Source organism: Epinephelus lanceolatus, chromosome 18 (genome assembly GCF_041903045.1).
Source record: "Epinephelus lanceolatus isolate andai-2023 chromosome 18, ASM4190304v1, whole genome shotgun sequence".
Lineage (NCBI taxonomy): Eukaryota > Metazoa > Chordata > Actinopteri > Perciformes > Serranidae > Epinephelus > Epinephelus lanceolatus.
This window is the reverse complement of record NC_135751.1, coordinates 16,548,410-16,571,282: the sequence shown is the minus strand read 5'-3', so window position 1 is coordinate 16,571,282 and position 22,873 is coordinate 16,548,410. Positions and strand designations below refer to the sequence as shown.

Sequence of the window (22,873 nt, the reverse complement as noted above, 5' to 3'; positions counted from 1 at the left end):
CGTTGACCTAAATGTCGGAGCCGGGTGAGACAGAGACACACTACCCTCTACTGTACAAATACCTGTATCACACAGACAGCTCCAAAAAGCTGCTATTTGCAAGTCTGATCACTTTTGGAAATAGATTTCCCATTGTAAAGTCTTCAAGTCAAGTTTAATCCTGCTTTTATTAAGACTGGAGACATTTGCTTCCATAAAGTAGTGTGTTGTGTTAAAACGTCCAGTCATGGGTGGATAATTCTGTTTATAGGAAGAGTTTTATTATTACATTTCAGCCAATGGTGTAATGACAGCTGGTGGGGTGGTTGTACTACTAGGTAGATGGGTAGGTTATCAAGGAGAAAGTGGGTATACTCTCTTATACACTCACTGGCCACTTTATTAGGTACACCTGGTCAACTGCTCATTAACGTAAATAGTTAATCAGCCAATCACGTGGCAGCAACTCAATGCATTTAGACATGTAGACATGGTCAAGACGACCTGCTGAAGTTCAAACTGAGCATCAGAATGGGGAAGGAAAGTGATTTAAGTGACTTTGAACGTGGCATAGTTGTTGGTAACAGACAAACTGGTCTGAGTATTTCAGAAACCGCTGATCTAATAATAATAATAATAATTACAAAAAAAGCAACAAAAAAAAGCAATTGAAACAGTTAGAATTAATACAATTTAAAAGAATTATTAAAAATGATCAGAAACGATAAAGTTAAAAGGAGAACCTATAAAAGACATTTAGTAGAATGCTTTTGTGAAAAGATAGGTTTTTAGGTCTCATTTAAAAACATCAGTAGTCTGTGGGGCCCTGAGGTGGTCAGGGAGGGCGTTCCACAGCCTCGGAGCAGCAGAGGAAAAGGCTTGGTTCTGGGGGCTTGGAGGGTGTTTGTAGTTGCAGAACGGAGGGTGTGTGAGGAGGTCTGGGGGGTGAGGAGTTCCTTGAGGTACTCTACTGGGATTTTCACACACAACCATCTCTAGGGTTTACAGAGGATGGTCTGAGAAAGAGAAAACATCCAGTGAGCAGCAGGGTGAAAATGCCTTGCTGATGCCAGAGGTCAGAGGAGAATGGCCAGACTGGTTCAAGATGATAGAAAGGCAACAGTAACTCAAATAACCACTGGTTACAACCAAGGTATGCAGAAGACCATCTCTGGATGAACAACACGCCGAACGTTGAAGCAGATGGGCTACAGCAGCAGAAGACCACACCAGGTGCCACTCCTGTCAGCTAACAACAGGAAACTGAGGCTACAATTCACACGGGCTCACCAAAACTGGACAATAGAGGACTGGAAAAATGTTGCCTGGTCTGATGAGTCTTGATTTCTGTTGTGACATTCAGATGGTAGGGTCAGAATTTGGCGTAAACAACATTAAGGCATGGATCTACCCTGCCATGCATCAGCGGTTCAGGCTGGTGCTGGTGGTGTAATGGTGTGGGGGATATTTTCTTGGCACACTTTGGGCTCCTTAGTACCAACTGAGCATGGTTTAAACACCACAGCCTACCTGAGTATTGTTGCTGACCGTGTCCATCCCTTTATGACCACGGTGTTCTGGGGCTACATCAGGATAACACACCATGTCGCAAAGCTCAAATTGTTTCTTGTTTATTTCCACATATAAAAGTAACAAATTATAGATTCAGTACAAATCACTCAATATAGAGAGTGGGTTAGAGAATGTGCAGGTGAGGTCGGAAACCCAAAGAGGGCTTATAAATTGACCCCACCCTAACCTTGTTTAGTCAAGGAAAATGAATAATGTCCATCTTATGGGGTAACGAGAAAATAGATATTTAAAACAGGTTAAACAAGAGAAACAAAAATGAAATAGGAAAGAAGAAATGAAAAAAATCAAATATCACATCATATCAGTAATCAAATAAACTCAAACTGGTTTCTTGAACATGACAATGTGTTCATTGTACTCAAATGACCTCCACAGTCACCAGATCTCAATCTAATAGAGCACACTTGGGATGTGTTGCCGAAAAATCTGTGGCAACTGCGTGATTGTATCAAGTCAATATGGACCAAAATCTCTGAGGAATGTTACCAGCACCTTGTTGAAACTATGCCACCAAGAATAAAGGCAGTTCTGAATACAAAAGGGGGTCCAACCCAGTAACAGCAAGGTGTACATTATAAAGTGGCTGGTGAGTATACTCCAATTGCTTTTTGGCTGATAGGTCATTGTACTGTAAACTGCCAAAACTGAGGTGGGTAGCTATACAAAGAAAACCTGTATACACCTCCTCTGCATCACTGATTTTGGCTTTAAGTTTTGTTTCTATGTTGATTTTGCAAAATGTTTTTACTGTTATTAATTTGCATTATAGTGTTTTGTATATCATGCTGTTATTTTTTCCTCTTTGTCATGTCTTCTGCAACAACTCTACTTTACAGTGTATCATTGTACTAAAAAGGTGCTAGTCTCATTTAACACTGACAGGCAACAACTGCCTGGCTTTGTGTCTTCAAACATGTGTTGGCTTGCCTGCGTGTTCCACGTGTGTTTGCACACAGCTGAGCTTACCAAGGCAATTAGGTTAATTAGTTTCAGCTTCTCTTTTTGAGTGTTGCAAAGTGTTGAATCAGCCAACACTGCTGGTGACCCGACGCTGCCAATTAACCAATTAACTTCTTTCAAGAGGCTATAAAACAGGCTGACAAAAGCGCCGGCCGTCCCATAACATTATCTTTGGAGAAGTATTGAGAAGATATTGAGGGAAAATGAACGGTGTGCGCAGTGGGAAACCTGTGTGCAGCCCACCGCTGCAGCTCTTCAACTGCGCCCACGCTGACTGCGGAGCGACTTTCACCAGACAGTGGAGACTGAAGGAGCACGAGACGGTGCACACCGGAGCGGTGAGGAGGAGATTTAAAGCTATGATACTACTCTTTACATAAAGACACCACTATGTTGAGTATTTTAAAGGTGTAAAACTGTTGCCAAATGTCCACAGCGCCCGTGTCTGTGCACAATTGCCGGCTGTGGTCGTCGTTTCTCGAGAAAATCCCACCTGAGCCGCCACATGCTCCAGCACAGAGGGGTGAAGCAATTCCAGTAAGTCACAAGCCACAGTTGCACTGCTGTTCACACAACCACAACCTATGATATATTTTTAATTTTGCCTTTTGCAGATGTAAATTTGCGAGCTGCACGCAGAGTTTCATCCACGCAGGCAAGCTGAAAAGACACGTGCGATACGCCCACGGAGACAAAACCAAGTATTTCAAGGTTTGTCTAGTACAACACAAATGTGTCCACGAGATGGCGCCAAAATGCCACAGTATAACAAACAACCTGCACTGAACCTCTTGATGTTCAATAACCAGTTTTCATGTCTTTGTCATTTTTCAACCACTTGACTGTTTCCCGCCAGTGTACCCAGCCTAACTGCTCCTCGACCTTCAAAAAACGCAGACTGTTCAAACTGCACTTAAAGGAGCACGGATCACCTGCTAAGTTCAAGTATGTCTGTAGGAAATTTCACTCAAGATGGTTAAGATTTGGCTGCAGGCTAGTGTAAAATCCTGTGGTATTAAATCAGACTGTGCAGCTTTGTCCTGTGACTTAATGAAATGAGATCAGGACCAGAGGAGCCTGTTCAAGATTATGCACTTGCCATTTTAATTAATCAGATCTTTGATGCCTGGAGTACAGGCTCCAGCAGGAGATAAATGAATGGTTACAGGCTGAGTGGGTGTGGCCCCAGTTGACTTAGTTAAATTTATTTTTACCCCTGCCTGTCCCTGGTGGGGTACTTAGGTGTACCAAGAACGGATGTGCTGCCACGTTCGACTCCCATATCGCCCGCAAAGCCCATGAGAAGAAGCATGCAGGTTGGTCTGTTTCAATCTTAGCAGGGGTCCTTTCATCTTCCATCAATGTAAAATTCTTTAATTAAAAGGGAGGCTGTGGCTGCATTTGCATGTAACCTTTTCTTGCATGTGATGATGATCCTTTAATTTCCTGATACTCACTGGTCTTGTTTGGTCCCTGCAGGTTACCGCTGCCCACACGCTAATTGCCAGGTGTTTGAACGCACCTGGGGGAAACTTCAGAAGCACAAGGCAAAACATCCAGGTAAACATGTTGTCCTTAATTTACAAACTTCCTGAAATCTATCCCAAATTTTTGTGTTTGACAATTTTTAAAATCTGTTGTAGCCACGTTCACATGCCAAGTGTGCAAGAAGGTGTTTAAGAAAGTGGATGCTCTGCGGAGACATAAGCGGATCCACGCTTCCCATAAGCCTGTGCTGGTTTGTCCCAGGGACGACTGCCAGGCCTACTTCTCCACAACCTTTAACCTGCAGCACCACATCCGCAAGGTGCACCTCGGGCTCCTCAAATACAAATGCTCCTTCCCCGACTGCACACGCACATTTGCTATGCGGGTGAGTAACAAGTCTTCTATAAGAGATCTGTATAAGGAATATATAGTAGACCTCTGATTCCCTTTTTAATTTGCATCATGCAGAACTTCCATTTGAATAAGAAGTATGCTAATTGGGACGCTGTTTATGCCGAGCAAATTTATGTAGTTCTGTACAATGATTGTAAAGAGCATGCTTGATTGGTAACGGCACAAATGAGTGACATGATTTCTGCACATTTCGTTTTAAATAAAGTTTCAACCTGTGTATTATGTTATGGCTTCTCTTTATTCCACAGGAGAGTATGACCAGACACCTGCTTCGCCATGACCCTAGCGCCGGCACTCTGAAGGTAAGTCTGACGTCAGTATCCAGCAGTGCAGATGTGAACTAAATCTACCACACAGCAGTGAGCTCTAAAGCTATCTGGCCAGGGGACTATTGATTTTGGATTTCTCTTTAAACGTGTTGAAATCCGACTCCTCTGTGTGTCCTTCCAGCTTCAGAGTCTGGGGTTTATATGATTTTGTGTGCAAGCATATCAGGTTTCTACTATTCAAGTGTTTTCAGACAAACAGTATCAAACTGCCACATTGTTCCAAAACTTTTTTTCCTAAATGTTTTATGTATCCCAACAGAAACGTCAACGACCTAAGAAGTCGTGGCAGAAGCGTTTGGACGGACACCATCTGCCCCTTGTTGAGGAAAACTTGCGCGGCCTCTTCGCCCTGCGCATGCGGATCTCCCGACGTGTCAAAGTGGAAACCAACCTCTCCGGCCTCTTCAATGAGCGCAAGATCCCTCACTATGTTGACCCCGAAGTCAATCTGCGCAGTCTGTTTGGTATCAAACAGCCTCGTCCTCTGGAGGAGAAGCCTCAGGTTGCGCCGCTGAAAGGTTAAATAAAAATCCAACCAGGCCAGCAGCACATTTTGACTGTTAAGTTTGAACTTCTTGAAATATGTGCAGACTTTTAAGTTGGACTGTTTCTTTAATTACTGAGAAATTGGGTCCCCTTGGTTGAGTTTTTTATTAATGTAGCTGACATACATTAAAATATTTGAATTATTTGAATGTCACTTGACACATTGACCAGGAAATTTCAGATTGAATTCTGCTTAAAGACAACAGGTCTTAATTGAAATGCTTATTTTTGTAACATGACGTGTTGACCCAATAAAATGAGTTGCATTTTGATCAATGTGGCATTTTAGTGCTGTTTTACCATCATTTGAGTGCTTAGAATCAACAGCACTGGAGGCGTGCCCATCAGTAGCAGCTGCTGGAGAGGTGTCATCTCTAGGACTAAGATTTGTTTACTCAGGCTCATTTCATTGCAGTGGAAAGAGCATCTCATTGTTGGCGCACTCATACAGCTGTTCTCCTCCAGCATATCTTTTGTGCTTGCTTTGGCTTTGCATATTGGTTGACATTTGCTGAACATGTTGGAGCTCATTAAGTATGGACAAAAGGACTCGCATGAGTAAGAGCTGAGTCACAGAAAGCATGTCACTTTTGGGGGTGGATGTGACTTCTGAACACAAAGTAGATGAGTATCAGCTGTCAGATCTGCTCAGCTGAGGTTAAACTGTGGCGGTTTAGATCCTGGCCTTGGGAACATTTACACTGAAGAGAATATTCGTGCTTGTGAGTACAAATGTAACCACTCTCACTGGCTTGCAGTAAAGCTGCATCCATTTTCATTATCAACCATCCATTTTCTCCTTCTCAAAAAAGGGTTTGTGTTTTGTATTCAGATCTTGCACATAAGTAAAGGTAGCAATACACTCTATGAACTCCCTACAAGTGAAAGTCCTGCTATCCAAACTTGAGTACAAAGCAGCATCAGCAGAATTAACTTGAAGCATTAAAGTGTCCACTATGCAGGCACCATTTAATGCATTGCTTCACTATGCAAACTGCATTTTAATGTGGACTGAAGTGGAGCTGATTTTAGCGGTTTCATACTATGAGTGGCTTAATTTACTGTATAACACTGCATTGTGTTTTATATGCTCATTATAGGCATTTAAAATCTATATTAAAATATTTCCCTCTGAAAGTGGTGTAGAAGTATTGCAGCATTGAATTAAAATACTCAAGTACCTCAGAATTGCACTTAGTGACAGCACTTGAGTAAATGTACTTTCTCCACCACCGTTGGTCTGTAGTCAAGATGCTGTGACATTGAATCTCCTTAATGTATACGGTTATTTCAACTTCTCTGTCAATAAGGGAGACTTTTTCAGCAGAGTCTTGCCATAAAATATTGGAAATAGACTACAAACTCATAAAGGCTACAATAAAAACATACATGTGAGGACAGAATGAAGCAGAATCTTCATGTATGTAAATTAAAACACTGCTTCAACGTCTTGCTAGCTGAGTTACTGGAACCTCAGCGTTTAGCCTTTAAATACTATTAAGTATCATCAAGTAATGTTACGCTGAGGTCCAAACAACTTCTCTAAAGGTGAAGACAGATTTATAATATTGCAGGGAACAAAATACCCACAAAATAATACGTGGCTAGTATGATGTGTACTGCTCAAAAAAATTAAGGGAAAATGAAGGGATCTGATCAAATTATTCAAGTTGGAAATCTTTACTGATGTACACTTTAGAACAAAATGCTGTAACAATGGTCAATGGAAATCAAAATCATCAACCCACTGAGGACTGGATTCAAAATCACACTGAAAATCAAAGCAAAATATGAAATCACAAGCTGATCTAACTTGAAATTGCAGCTCTCTGTGGCCACCACATGCAAAAACCATTCCCTTTGGGTGTTGCCTTTCTTTTGCCTCTCCATTGCACCTGTTGTCACTTTCATTTGCACCAAAGCAGGTGCAATTAATTCACAATCACTTGCGCTTCCCAAATGAACAGATTGATATCCCTAAAGGTTAACTGACTTGGTGTTAGAGGCCGTTTACACATTGCCGGCTATTTTCATAAACAGACATTTCACCGTCTCCGTTTTCAAAAAGATCTTCGTTTACACTTACCCGTGTATATATACACAAGAGCATGCCAAACCTGTAGGTGGCAGTGTAACGAGAAGCTCAAGCCGTCCATGTATCCATTGTCACCATAGCAACATAGGTTGCACTTTTGACACAGGCGCAAGTTCCGGTGCATACTGTGACGTGGGCTGCCTATAACTCCGTTTATCTCCGTTTATCTCAGTTTACATGCAAACGTGCAATCGGAGTTTTCCAAAATCTCCACTCTGGCCGGAGTTTTCAGAAAGACTCGTTTTCAGAGGAGAAATCTCTGTTTGCGTGTAAACGAAGGGCACAAACGAAGGAAGATGTCTCCGTTTATCAAAATCACCGTGTACGTGTAAACAGCCTCTTATACTAAGGCATTTTTTAACCCCGTATTTTGATAGTAATCAGTGTTTAATGGCTGAAAGTGACACTTGCCTTGCTTCTTCATCTTTCAATTTACTGGTCATGCACCAAGAGGTGTAGAGGTCAAAAAGAAATCCACAGTGGGCACCACAGAAGAAGTTTTGAACCTCAAATTAAAAGTATGTAAGCTGCACATACTGTAGGCAAAGTATGCGGTAGGTGAAAATGTAGCTAGCTAACGTTAGATGTTTTAATGTTGTGTAATGTTAATTTTTAATGTTATGATAAGGAAGAGACGGTCACAGCCTACCTCATAGAATTTAATGTTACCTGCTCTACTTCATTAAAATCAGTTTCTTTTTTTTTTTCAAAATATATTTTGCACTGGCCTACACGCCCTAAACATATTGAAATAGAAAATAAGTTGTAATTTCAGTAATTTATTGATCAGGTCCTATTTTATTTAAAGTTTTTTTTATGGTAATTTTTACTGCTACTTGAGTCATTTTTTTTTATTGGAGTAATTGTACTTTTACTTGAGTACAGATTTTCCGTACTCTACCCACCACTGACTATATAACGATACAATGTTTTTTGTGTAATTATATAAAAATCCATAGCCTACATATAACCAGTGACATATAAAATGTTAGAAAATGGTGACTAATCTGTTTACAATGATGTAACACAGACGGAAGCAACAAATCATCACACTGGAGGAGCTGGAACCAGATTTGTATTCATTCTTGCTTAAAAATGATCTAAATGATTAATCAATTATTCACATAGTTTCCAATCTACTTCCTACATGACCAATTGAATAATTGGCTAATCATTGTAGCTTTAGTTTGCAGCCAGGAACAAGCTCACTGGATGTGTTACATTTCCCTGTCATCTAGGACAGAAATGAATAAATGTATTTTTAGTATTATTAGAAACCGACATTTAATAACTTGCTCTGGTGTGCGTTCACAGTTAGAAATTACCTTGTAGAAAATTAAATAGCCTATAGCTACATTTTAAAATCAAAGGGTTTCAGAGCGTAAAGGCTTCCTTTTTTGTTTCAAGACGTCTGTTAAATGGCTCCTTCTTGTGTTAAACAATTCATTTTTTATGGTTCATTTCAAAGCTTCGGCTAAGCTGTGGAGCAGCTTGTCAGCTTGAGTTCGGACAGTGTCTTCACTGCTGTGTTTTTCTTTGCTCTGCCAAAGGTCATTTTCCTGACTTTGCAGCCTCAGGCTACCCTCCTCCCTTCTTTCCTTCACTAGCTTCTGCTCTGCCTCTTTAGGGACCATACATTAACCTGTCCTACAGCAGTTGACCTGTAAGCTCTGTGGAACTGGATGGTCTACTCTGCACACCGCTTCATTCAACAGAAACACATGCCTCAAACAGCTGGCAGTGTCTGTTTCTTCCATAATGATCTTTCCTGTAGTAATTACATCTCTCATTCCTTTGTGAAATGTCAAAAGCGCAGATAAAAGCATCAGTCAGACTCTGAGTGCCTCTTAAGATTGTAACGTTGGATGTGTAGCAAGGCTTTCAAATCCAACAAATCTCCGCTGAGCAGGAATTTAAAAGGATAGTCTTGTTTCTATGGCGATGCAACGCCATAAACAAGGTTGTCTTTAATCTTTGTTCTGTTCCTTGTCTTGTCAGTGGGTTTTTTAAAATAAATGGGTCTGTGTTTGCAGGTGTTCAGCAGGTGTGGAAAGTACCGGAGTGATTAGATGTTCCTTCCTGTGCGAAGTTGTTTTCCACTGGTGCTATGAAGTCCCACAAGAGTGATGAAGCTGCCTGGTGTCATAGAGGCCGAGCACTGGACTGGTACCAGCAACACTATCAAACTGAATCACACACAGTTAACCACAACCTCGCCATCACCCTCTGACTCTGCAGAAAGGCCATGCCAATTATCCGGATAGTGAGCATGACATTTGGCATAACACACTGAGCTTGATTTTTGCAGCATGTGCATCACAGAACAGAACAAAGGGAAAGTCACAACAAAATCACAGCATGGGAGATTGGGACACTCATTCCACATTCATGATTGCCTGATTAGCTCTAAGAAAACATTTAATAGGTTAATAATGGATTTTAAATAGTTCCCATTGACTCCAATAGTCTGGCTACTTGAGTGCTGTCACTGATGTATGACCTTTCCTTCTTTGAAAATCCCTTGCTACAGGGCACTAAGTGAAGGTCTGTCTCTGCTGAGCTGCTGCATAAAATGTATGTAATGGAAACACAGCATGTGTGGACTCTGTTGTGGTGGGTGCTGGTCGTTTGTTGACGTAAGCGGGCTCCATTTCTTTGCTAATGTTAGCCACTGTCGCACACTGTTAGTGCTGTAGTAGAGCTACGGAGAGGCAAGGCACTTGGGAACGCACGTAACATCACATCCTCTGGATTTTCTGGGAAATATTCAGTCCAGGCCCTTTACATAGAAATCAATCCACAGGATGCTAAAGGCAACTGAGACAGTCTGAGAAAGTCTCAGTTACAACCTGTTGGCAATAAAAACTTATTTATACTGGTAAAAAGTTACACACAGAAACTTTAATATGTGCCCTGTAAATGGCACAGAGAGTAGTTTTCCTTGGCCCTAACAGTCAGTGGATAATGATGGGAAATAATTTTATTTCCTGGAGATATGAAAAAATATTTTATTCATGATTCTACATGTAATCACTCTAGTTTTTTTGTTTAATTATACTGAACTATACTTTGATTCCAACTTACAACAGTCTCATGCATATGGAAAAACTCGTCTCACATTTTTAATCAAAAGTGAGCTGTTTAGTTGGCCTTTTCATTTTATGCTGTGCTAATGAGTGTAAGTAAAATTTGACAGGGCTGAAATGTTCAATGCAAATCTCAAGCTGTCCTGCAAATCAACAGTGGACATCTGCGATGCCAAAGCTGCAATGAGTTTTGGCTGCCGCTGTTGGCAGTTAATCTACAGGCATGGATAATTAGTTTCTAGAATAAATGCAAAGCCTCAATAAACAGGGTGTACAGGCTCTGTGCAATAGGTCACAATTTGTTTCAATCTGCTGGTAGCTCCAAAAAGCAGTAAAAGCAGTGATTTTATCTGACTATTAAAGTGTCTGTAGTGACTTCTCAGCTTTATCCACACTTTGTGACTCAGATTGAAAAAACATACACAGTCTATTCACGTAAATGTTATCTTTTGCAGCTTTAATTGCTGGTGGCATACATTTCCTTGGTTGTTGTGCCCACACAAGGGCAGAAATGCACCCATAAAACACTTGAATCACCTTGATTCTGTTGTGAATCATGATTATCCCGGTGACGACAGCTTCTCGATAAAAATTGCCTCGACCTACAGGAACAAGCACTCACTGAGAGGTTTGACAAGCCACAAAATGACTCAACTAATGTCTTCGCTACAGTAAATAATAGCACTTTTTGCTTTTACCTCTAACACAACAAATAGTGACACTGGAGCTCTCTCTCTGTAATGCTGTTACAGATCTGCCAGGAAACAATGAAGATGGTTGTTGTGGTCCAACTTAAAATTAACAAACACTGCTCTGTAGTTATTTGGCACACACTTTGGTGCCAATGAGTATAAATAACTGCATAAACCTCCATAGGAGCAATAACTAGAACTCATGAAAATTGTCTCTCACAGACAAACAACTAAGAGGATGTGTTATGTTTTATTTAGTAGTGCTATAATAACTACATCTGAGGCCTCTAGGTGCTATTTCTGAGATAATCTTTGAGGCCGTCTGTGGTGTTGGCGTTCCTTTTGTTCACCCTTTTATTAGAGAAGTCTAGCTTTATTCCACCCATCATTTTCTTATTTGAGTAGTAACCCACATCTCTCTTCTCCAGTCTCATTCACAGAACGTAGCCACAGGGAAAAAACTCAGGCAGTCACAGAAGCAGAAAAACGTTGCTTGAGAAAATCCCGAAACAAGGAGATAAATCGAAGTAGGTTAACCATATACAGTCGTCATGCCCTGATTTAGCCTGCTTCCTCCAGAATAGATGACCCAAAACCTCTTCTCCCCTCCCTTTTCTCCCTTTTCCCATGGCCCTGTTTGAAGGGAGCTTTTCGGAGCTGTAACACAACTGCACGCCTGCTAAACTGACAGGATTAACAAAATAAGCACAAGATAGGGAGCCTTCTGCACAGGTGTAAACACACACAGCTCCTGCCTGCATCAAAGTGTTTGGCACTGTAGCTATTTGGCAAACTACGTCAAGCTTAAAAAAAAAAAACTGTTGTGCTGAAAATGAATTAAATGACATGGTCAGAAGTGACGTATGTTACTTTGTGAGTGGATGATTAAAAAAATAGTAAAAATTATTATAGATGTTTAAACATTTGTGAATGTTTTCAGATGTTACCTTGAAACCAGTTAAATGAGTGTGGATGATGGCAAGGCCACTGTCACAGGAAACAAATCACAGCTGACAGAAGGTTTGTGCCAGGACTGATGGTAGAATATGGGTGTAAAACCATTTTGAAGATTGAAAAATAATGAACAACTTGTGAAATATTGGTTCTGCTGCTTAGAACTTAGAAACTAAGAGCCTTTTTATACCTGGGGTCAGACGCATAAACAATGTTTAAGCACAAAAAACGTGTACTCCTTTTCCCCCCACACATAAACAGGTATTTATAAAGTAAGAATGTGCATACCTCAAGCATTCTTCAGACCAGGCGTACACTCAGTTTTAGCTGAGATAGCTGTGGGTGAAATAATAATGACGAGAATAAAAATAGGTTGAGAGACGATAACAATGTTTTTAGGTTGTTCTCCCACTTTCACTGATTAAGTCATTGTTTTTGGAGTCTGCACAACATTCTGTAAAATGTCAATCAAATGTGCATTTACAAATTTATTTTGAATAATTTATGAGCTATGAATTTCATCTTTTTAAAACACATTGACATTTATCTCCCTGTTAATTATTTCATTAATTTTGTCCTGTGAAGCATTTTGTAAAGTCAGTTTCCACATGAGTGCCACGAATGAATTATTAACCATCCTTCTGACGATTAATAATAATAATGTTGATAGAGATTTTACCACAATGATGGTTTGCAGAAATGAAAAAAATGGTGATACAGAAACTTCAAGACAGCTGCTCTGGCACCGAGAATGACGAGACAGAGTAGGTGAAATTGCTCTTCTTTACTGTATTTCTCATTGACAGGTCTAATGAGAGGTGGAGGGGCACAAGTATCGATATGTAAACAGATGTTTAAGGGTGTTTCTACATCCATTTATGGCAGACTGTGAGTGTGGAAATAAGGCTTGTGCTCGTGCACCCAGCACCATAGTGATAGAGATTTATAAAACAGCATGAGGCGTGCTCGTGGCTCTATAAATCTGATGAAAAGAATGCTAATGCACATCTCTGCCTTTGTGTGTACACACTGTTTTAGTCTTGAATCTACACACAGTTTTATGCATCTGGCCCCTGGCAATAACATGTGTCTTGGGTGATCTGATCACAAGTGGACAGTGCTAAATACAAGTTGTGATCCGATCACTCGAACAACTTGCTGAAGTCAAACAACTTGCCGAAGTCTGGGACGCGAATCTTTTGCAGCGTAAATGCTAATGTATTAGCTGGTTCCTGACAAGGAGTACATCATCATTTCAGGAGGTAGCGGTTGTTTTGGTGTCAGCACGCTAACGCTCTATAACTTGTCTATTTTACGAGGGGTAATGAGGTGTTGCGTGACCATTCCTCATTCTGCTCTATGGAAGGAGAGTTGAATTTTGCTAACAGCTATATCTCCAGCTGTACCGACACAACCGCTAATGTGACTAGCGAGTAGCTAGCGAAAGTGTGGATGTAATAACTGTGCATATGGGCCCTTTGACAATGGCAATAACGAAATCTGACGTAGTCAGCTGGCGACAAATGATAGGTACAGGTGTTGCTGACGATGTGTCTCGGCTGCCCACTTGTGATTGGATCACCAAAACGCATGTTAATACCAACTGGCTGTAAGAGTCTGCAGCCATGCTAGCAGCCCCGTGAGGCAGTACACAGTAGTGCTTTTAGGTAAATGCTAATGTCAGCGTGCAAACATGCTTACAACGGCACAATGACAATGCTAACAGCCCAACTGCCATAATAAATGTTGGCACTGTATGTATGTATATTGCAAATGTAGCAGATATGTTGAAACCTTCTTTTCAATTTTCAATTTTATGTTGTGACAACACTTTGTGTCCTTAGGTTCAGGCACAGAAACCACTTGGTTAGGGTTAGGAAAACATTATGTTTTGGCTTAAAACAGCGGTTTGGTTGCTAACGGGTGGAAATGTTCTAAACTCTTGTTAAAAATGACTTGGTTTTGTTGGTCACAAATAGTGGCCTGCTGCTGTCTGCTGCTTGGCAGCAGTGTTGCCAACTCTTTTCCATGAAAGTAGCTAGCACTAGCGCTGGAAGGTGCCAGATGACATCACATGGTCATTGATGGAATCATTACAATTTTGCAGAATTATATTCAATATAAAAATACTCAACAAAATACTAGAATGGCCTTAGAGCTATGGCACTTATACTATAGTGCACAGCTTTCTCACACTTCCAATCCAGAGAGCAAGAGCAACAACATAACCACAGAAACTCACCACAACTAAATTCCCAGGGCGAACACCGTCTCCTTCTTCTGCCTGTCCTGCACCTACTGCGCAGAGAGGAGAGGAGATTGATAGAGGAAGAGCTATGGACTGTGATTGCTCTGAGCAGCATGCATGAGAGTGAAATACGATGTAATATATTTCTGATTTTTTTGTTGCTAAATTTGTCACTAGTCACTTTTTAGAAATAATGTTGCTAAGAGGGTTTGAAAAGTCACTAAATCTAGTGAGAAAGTTGCCAAGTTGTGACACTACTTAGCAGCCGTCTCACCATCTCACATCTTGAGAAACTCAGCTCATCCACATGTAATCTGAACAGTATTATACATAAGGGATGCACAAATGCATCGTATCTGTGGTTTGCAGAAAGGTACAATGCCAACATTTTATTCTGTGAATGGGCTGGGATTAACATGACGATAAGCAGGTATAACTTTTGCCACATCCACCATCTTTTAGCATGTTAACATAGTAACATTAGCAAATTAAGTACAGCTGAGGCTGATGGGATGCCATTTTAAAGGCATCTGGTCATAAAGCAAAGTATTGGACAAAGTGGAATTTTGACCTGAATGTCAGAGAATCCTCAAAGTTATTAAAAATCATCCCGAGGGGAACACGAATGTCAAAAACAAAATTTCATGGAAATCCATCCAGTAGCTGTTATCTCAGTCTGGACCAAAGTGTTGGACTGACCGACCATCCCTACAGCCATGCTGTTAGCATGGCTTAAAAAATAGATTGGGACTTTAGGGATGAAATTTCAGCTTTTAACCCCTGAAGCTTTACTTAGACTCACAGATGAGACACCTGTGGTCCAGTTTTATTTGAACAGTGAAATAAATCCGGTGAGTATCAACACCAGATACCTACTACCTGTTGCATTATTCTATAAGGACATCCGCTCCAAGAGGCCGACGTGACCTTATGCTCCATCAAATTAACCCTGTTCTTTTCTCAGCTGTCATCACTGACCTTTGGGCAGACTTAATGCATGAGTACTTTGCTCAGGCCATCATGCCTATTGCCTCTTACCTCGCTAAGCTTTTACTCGAGATGATTTAAAATTCCTACATGAATGTTTGAACAGTCTAAAAGGGCCAGTTTTGCCCCCCGCTTTGTTGCTCGCGTTCCTTCAGTCAAAGCTAATGGTGCTGTAAATTCATGACTCACAAGCTGTTGAACAAAAGCAGCAGAGAGAGACTTCAGACGGACGCAAAAAGCGGTACAGTGTATGTTTATCTATGCGGGCAAAATTTGCCTACATAAATTCATTTGGTTCACAAAATTGACTTTCCAAGCAGGAGGTCCCAGTTCCTAGGAAACTGGAAGGGGCGCAGCAGTGTCCAGGACGCTCAAAGTCATCCAAAAAAAAAAAGAGTAGATTGATAGTGTCTGTTTTAAGACTCCTTTGACGTTGTGTCGCAAGCTGTGAATTCAGAGAAAAAGCCCCCCCCCCCCGCAGAACCGCCTCTTAATTGACTACTTTGTTGGGTACATTTTGTCTATTGGCATGACAGAGGAGATCTTGTTTTTCTCCCCATCCTCTTATAATAATGCCTCTCAGTGACCTACCATTAGCTGTAGGCTGTTTATCATCTTTTCTCGATCATTAAATCTTGCCACATCATACATCAAAGCTCTCCTTAGCATCTCTGTTGTTTGTCTTCATGCTCTCTCTCTGTCTTCTGTTCGGGGTGATTTTCATGGCAAAATATTCACTTCCATTTTTTTCCCATGCTACCTTTGTCTGCTTCTTCAATTTATAATCCTTACAGTTTCCCTCCCTGTCCTCATGAAAAATTGTGCAAACATGACTCCATGAAGAGGGCATAATGAGGTCAGCACATTTCTCTGTCTCAGGCAGAGACAGTGACAATGGTTATTTGTCTTTTCTTTTTTTTTTTGCATAAGAAATCGCTCTGTGTCTTGCTGTGCTGCAGATTATACAGTGTACTAGCTGTGCTGTGCCAGATTAAAGTGAAACTGAATTGCAGTGAGTCACATGTCCACAGGCTGACAACAGATTGATGGTGCAGGTTAAGAAAACCCCGTAATGTTCCTTCGCTGTGACAAGAATTTGCATAACACAGTCATGCACGCAAAAAAAGGATCTCTGAAAATGTGACGCTGACATGATTTATCTTGGCAGACTATCACAGTCATTTTGATCAGATTAGATGTGATTTTCTTAGCCGCTGATCTGTGCTGCCTCAGATGAGACCTGATTACCAGAGATGACAATTTAGGGTTGATTGCACTTCCTTTTGTTGACATCACAGGACTCAGCATTGCCCTTATTTCCTCATATTCAGTGTGTTTGCTGCTTCATCAATCAAAGCCTGGCTTCCGGTGAGTGCCGTGTGCTCCAGTCAAGCCTCTCCAGTAATTAAAAATGCTGCAACGGGGCAATCAGGAAGTTTGACAGCTACCTTGTTTTACAACATCTTGAAATGACCAGATTAAAAACTCTGACCATTATAATCATTTATCAAAGCAGCCAAACAGTGAGAAGCTGATTAAATTGACCTTGATACACACCATATCTCTCTCCTGGTTGTATTCATTTTTCATAAGCTGAAGTTTGTGTGTCTTCGTGTCTGACTGTGTGAGACGTGCAAAGAGTCACTGATTGATTCCAACCCGCTGTTTAATCATTGTAAAGGAAAATGCACACCGAGCAGCGGGCGGTCCAGTGTTCAATTACCAGCCATGTAATTCTGAATGATTAGTTTACATGAGCTCAGCGGCATTAGAGGAGGAAAGGGTTACAATGATATGAACCAGCAGTCTGAAAGAGGCCTGGTTTATATGCAGTTTTGCATGAAAGACGCTTTATTGATCCCTTTGGGCAAATTGAGTCACTGTAGTAGCAATAGTAATTCAGCAGGGATCAAATGAAGTGGAAGTTAAGCACAGAACAGGAAAATAGGAGAAGTAGAAAACTATGAAATAAAAGATGGTAACTGTTTGAGAGACCTTATCTCAGGCTGTACTTTTAGGCTGATAAATCTATTTTGAGTTCCCAAGACTCTTGTGCAAGGAATGGAAAAATGTTATGTCAGTATGAGTAAGGTACTGTTTAATTCCTTTTAAAAAAAATATGGGTGCTCACTGCTCAGATAATACAAAGAATTGCTGATATGTTTTAATCATCTGGCAAAATGCACCAGTGTCAAGAACGGACTGTCAAGCTCAAAAATTTAAAGGAAAGGTTTAACATGTTGTGAAAAGTTAAACCTTAAATCCATCCATCCATCCATCCATCCATCCATTTTCAACCGCTTTTCCTAGGCCAGGTCACGGGGCAGCAGGCTGAGCAAAGTACTCCAGACGTCCCTCTCCCCAGCAACACTTTCCAGCGACTCCTGGGGGATCTCGAGGCCTTCCCGGGCCAGACGAGACATGTAATCCCTCCAGCATGTGGTCAAACTATTAGTTATTGTTAGTCAAACTATTCATTTAGTATTTGTTGTAGTTCTGGCATATGGTGTTGTCCCAAGGTTAAGAAACAATTTTGTCTTGATTTTGGCGGCCCCTGTGGACCAAAGTGGTAGTGTTTTCATGAGCACCACCACCTCATGTCATAAAAATCTTGATCTGGCTAGTGCGTGCATTTGTTTCAAAAGCGAGTGAAACAAAGAACCAACTTATGTTTAATACTATTTTTCTGCTGTTGCAGGATGCATAGTGATGAGGTAATGTATCCTTTTGTGTGGCTAAGATTAATAACTGTAATATGACAATGATGAAATAAAGTTTCAGTACCGTCACATGTAAGCCTGCAACTAACACATTTGGTTGCTCTGTAATTGTAATTTTATTGAGAAAGGTAAAGTTATTACCATTCCCTGCATGTTGGTGAACATGCTCATAATCTGACCCTGTCTCTAAGGAGTAACAATTGTATGTTACGAAACTGCTTTCCTAATTACGTTGTCATGACAAAATAGTCGCTGTCAAGATGTTTCTTTCAAGTAACGAAACACTACATTCATGTATCACAGAGGCTTGGAAGGAGGTGTTTGGGGAGGATGGCCAGCGTTTAGAAAACAAAAGCACTTTGGTTAAGTTCAGGGAAAAATCGGGATTTTGCTTAAATCTTAATAATGTAGTCACTGTGATACTGTGTTACAAGATTACTTATTTTGTCTGAAAACAACTCAAAAAAACAAGCAGGGCTTCCAAAGGCAAACTCATAAAAATAAAAAATGAGGGAAGCCACTGTGAAGCAAAGAACACATCCTTTAATGGCTCAAATCTGCAGCAAACCGCAAGCCAAAAAACACATACAGGCTTAAACATGCAGACCACTCTTTTTGGCCTGCCTAACGCTGTTTGCTGCAGATTTGAGCCATTAAAGGATGTGTTCTTTGCTTCACAGTGGCTTCCCTCATTTTTCCTTTTGTTGTCTGAAAAAAACTTAATAAGTTTTCAGTGAACGTTTTGCTTTTATGTTCATTAGAAACATTTTTGCAACATGCCAGAGATGTTAATTAACAACGTTACCTCATTATGTTAATAGAAGATGTAACTTGTTCAACATTATGTTTCCTGTACAACTAGAAACACAGTTCTTGGAGACAGGGCTGCAACAAATGCAGCTAATGTTAGCTACATTCAACTAACTAAAGCAGTTGCTAGCTTTGTTTAAGCCACCAACGTAAATCCATATGTAAAGCCACGTCTTGCAATGCATTTCATATACAAAATATACATATTATATTCCTGTCTATAAGGAAGAGGGCCAACTCAGGATCAGGTTTGAAAGATTTAAATCCAGCAATTCTCTCATCTGTTGAATGACCCATCAACGTTGACGTGGGTTTTGGCTCGTGCTATATCAAGGTCTCTTCAATCTTTTTTTTCTCTTTTGTTTTTTGATCTTTTCTTTGCTTTTTGTCTCTCCTGATCATGCCGCAGCATTAGACTCAATGAACACAAAATAGCATATAATGTCAGAAATAAAATTCTCTGAGGAAAAAATTCTTCCTGCTTTCTTTTAACTGGTCGACACCACTGCGAAACTGTGAAAATGTAAACATAGGCTCTTCTGGTCTGCGTGCTGTAAATTGTTTTGTCTAATTTTATGCATCAGACAGGGACAGACATCAAGAATAATTATAAATCTTCTCACTGATGGTCCTGTTTGCTTATATAGGTCATATAGTCATAGTATAGTCATAGTATTAAACTGAAACTGTTTCATTTCATTCAGTTTAAAAACTCCTTGTTTGATTAAATTAGAAAGTATGGAGACGAAACTGAGTTAATTTATGTCACTGCCAATGGTGAGTATTTTAATTTTGTGTATAGAGAAATGAAATAGTGTTAGGACTAATGTTCAGGATTCAGTATGAGTGCTTCATCTTCTTCTTCTTCTTCATCACCAGGCGCTCACAGTTTCATTTCATCTATCTGTCGACTAAAGTAAAGGTCAGCTGTGTAGAGAGAAGGATGACGTGAGTTGTTCACTATAACAGCTCATGTGTGTGTATGTGTGTGTGAGTGTGTGTGTGTGGGTGTGCGTGGGTATGTGTGCCACTAGCGATGCCTCTGGCTGCAAACTCCTGGGGAGAGAGAGAAGAGCAACAAGAAAGTGAGAGAGAGGGGGGAGGGCTCAGTGGGACGGGTAAAAGCTCATGTTTCATTAATAGGGCATGCAGTGTGTGTATGTGTGTGTGTGTGTGTGTGTGTGTGTGCATGGGGGGAAGCAGGGTCACAGATGACTTTAATTAGAGGGAGAATGTGTTAAACAAATGTAGGGCAATCACTGATTCACAGGAGCGTGGCGTCCATGTTAGTTTACCTCTAATCAGTGCCGATCAGGGGCAGGGCACACCGGGTGAGTCGAGCCCGTTAATGGCATGAGACACTGAAGAAGACTGATGAGTCAGGAGCCCGTTTGAAGCATCAGTCATCATTACTGACTGAGTGCTGAATCACAGTCCGACCAGCGTCTCCTGGTATTATTTTCCACAGAGGGACGGTGAAGCTGCCCTGCCTAACTCCCTTCTTGCCCGTCAGTCACTTCCAATCATCATATCAGTAATAACCTCTGACTCCTGTCTGGTCATGGAGCGACTGACCTCCCCGGCCACCTGTCTGTCTGTGTGCTTGTCCATTGTGTCTCTCTACCAATAGGGATTTCTTGTTGACAAGTGCAGCCTTTGCTCTGCTGATAAGGAACATTCGCAGCCAGCCTCCTCAGAGAGAAGACAGGAAACAACAAGAGTCCTATTACAAGAATAAATAAATATATTCAGGAAATGCTCCATCTGTTCTGTAGTTGCCTTTTGATTAATAAAGACATAAAAATTATGCATGTATTGGGGTTAGATTATTGCTGATTAGTGCTCCATTTTTACATTTTAGCATGCACTTTGTCAAGAGAACATGCAGAATATGGCTTGCATCTCTCACAGTAAGAAAGCCTGTTTCTCTCAACACTAGTAGCGTGGCTCTAAGGATAGCAACATTTTGCACATACACTCACGGTACCAACCACATATGACCTACACATACAACCACATACAAAGGAACATATGACCACATAGGTTGTATGTTCTTACCCTCTACACATGACCCATAGAATTGTTTCCTAAATCAGTGCCCCTACTAATGGATAACGTTATGAAACTGTTGCAGCTGCACAAAACTGTGTTGTAAGGTTTAGGCAACAAATTTCCTTGGTAAGGTTTAGAAAAACTGTGGTTTGGCTTAAAATAAGTGCGCTTATTACTAAGGTATAGTCACATACATCACATGAAATACTGTGGCATATTATGTTATGCCAGGTTCACACTTAGATTTTCAGTGGAATGCCCATTTTACCAACTTCTTACAGGATGTGCCGTGCAAAATTCAGTCAGGAAGACAATAGTTTTCATGCTCTGGCTGTAAGTTTCTTTCTCCACTTGCCATTCACTCCTTGCATGGATGCCTACTCATCTCTAGGTGTCGTTGTTTAGGTAGGTCAATAGAGTCATCAGATGATTCACGATCAACCAATAACACAGTGACACACCTTCTGTCAGCCTATTATCTCACTGCTCCTCATTTTAAATATGGTTCTCTCTCTGCCTTTGTGCGTGCCCTCCACCTCCCACGTCACTACCCAGCCTCAGAGTCAGTAGCCACCACGACAACCAATGTCTGGACTCCATGGGGGGATTTATCTTGCTGCCGCTCAGATGTCCCTTGATCACAAAATATCTCTGTCTGGTGTCCAAGCGTCAAAAACGTCAAACCATCTTTTAATCTGCACACTCATATTCTATATTAACGATCATCTTTACTTAACTCTTCTGTCTCTCCTGATTGAACTATTATTAGACACATTTAAGGTCCCTACAGGATATGTCTGAATGACTTTGGTGGTCCTCTGACTTTTTATTCAGTGTCACCAGCAGGGCTAAGTTCTCCTTTATTCACTGAAATATCTAAACATCTAGCCTACTTGATATATTGGTACACAAAATGTTGTACAGACATTCATGATTCCCAAATGATGAATCCTATTTACTTTGGTGATCTCCTGGCTCTTCATTCAGGGCCACTGTCAGGTTTATGATTACCAGCCAACCAAAGTTAGGAGTTAATGTTCGCAGGAACAGCGGCTATGTGAAGGTAGAAAGGATATGTGCCTTAAGGGTCTGTTCCCCTGTGAATGTATTAAAGCAGTTGGGGGAGAAACATAATGTGGAGCTGCAGTGTAGGTCACATGTGTCTGGGCTGCTTGGGAGGCTACCTCACGAAGTGAGATCCAGTTTCCATTGCTTTATTTACACTGATCGCCTTCCCATCCCCATGCTTCTTGACCTTGGACTGGTTAAGATTTAAAATTCAAGTTCAGGTGCCTGATACAGCTCAAAAAGGGAGGCTGTGACTAAGAAGAACCAAGGAAAGAACACAAGTCCTCTGGGAAGGCCACAACCATCTTTCTAGGTTCAGAAAATCAGCCAGCTGAGGTCAAGCCTAAGCATACAGTCCCCAATGAGAGAATAAAGAGATACTTTGAGAAGCTTGGGAATAGCTGGATGATACATTCCACACATGATAATGCTGGTGTTGTGTGTAAGCCCATGGAGCCTACAAGTGCAACCTGAAGATGTGTTGCCAGACATGCAATAACCAACACCTATTTGTGCCTCTTGAGGCAAACGAGAAGGCCATTGACAGAGCTGGGAATGGCGCCACCAAGGACACTCCTTCCACAAGCACCTGTTCACTAAGGACTGGGATGGAAGTACTCTACATTGATCAGCCTGCAGAAGGATGCAGAGTTTTTCTGAAGGTCATCAAAGCACTCTTATATAACGGAGGTCATACCCTTGAGTCACATGCCATGCTGGATGACTGGTCAGAAGGTACAATCATCCTCCATACAGCAGCTCAGTATGATGTATGCTCGACTGTAAGCATTGAGAGCACCAGAGCAAACAATTTACTCGACACATGAAGGATGATGTTTATATTCTTCTTCA

General features: G+C 41.0%; 1 protein-coding gene and 1 long non-coding RNA gene across 2 annotated transcripts; both read left to right on the top strand.

The window, feature by feature from the left end:
- Positions 1-2,674: 2,674 nt before the first annotated feature.
- On the top strand, positions 2,675-5,585 carry 42sp43 (P43 5S RNA-binding protein). Its single transcript, XM_033645628.2, has 9 exons — positions 2,675-2,870; positions 2,969-3,069; positions 3,147-3,243; positions 3,389-3,477; positions 3,775-3,848; positions 4,012-4,092; positions 4,176-4,405; positions 4,683-4,736; positions 5,023-5,585. Exons 1-9 carry the CDS (start codon positions 2,736-2,738, stop codon positions 5,284-5,286), a joined length of 1,125 nt encoding a protein of 374 aa, XP_033501519.2. The 5' UTR covers positions 2,675-2,735; the 3' UTR covers positions 5,287-5,585.
- Positions 5,586-7,539: 1,954 nt separating this feature from the next.
- Positions 7,540-9,631, top strand: LOC144458667 (uncharacterized). The gene is made up of 2 exons (XR_013488047.1): positions 7,540-7,726; positions 9,438-9,631. It is a non-coding gene; the product is annotated as an uncharacterized LOC144458667 (long non-coding RNA).
- The last annotated feature ends 13,242 nt before the right edge of the window (positions 9,632-22,873 follow it).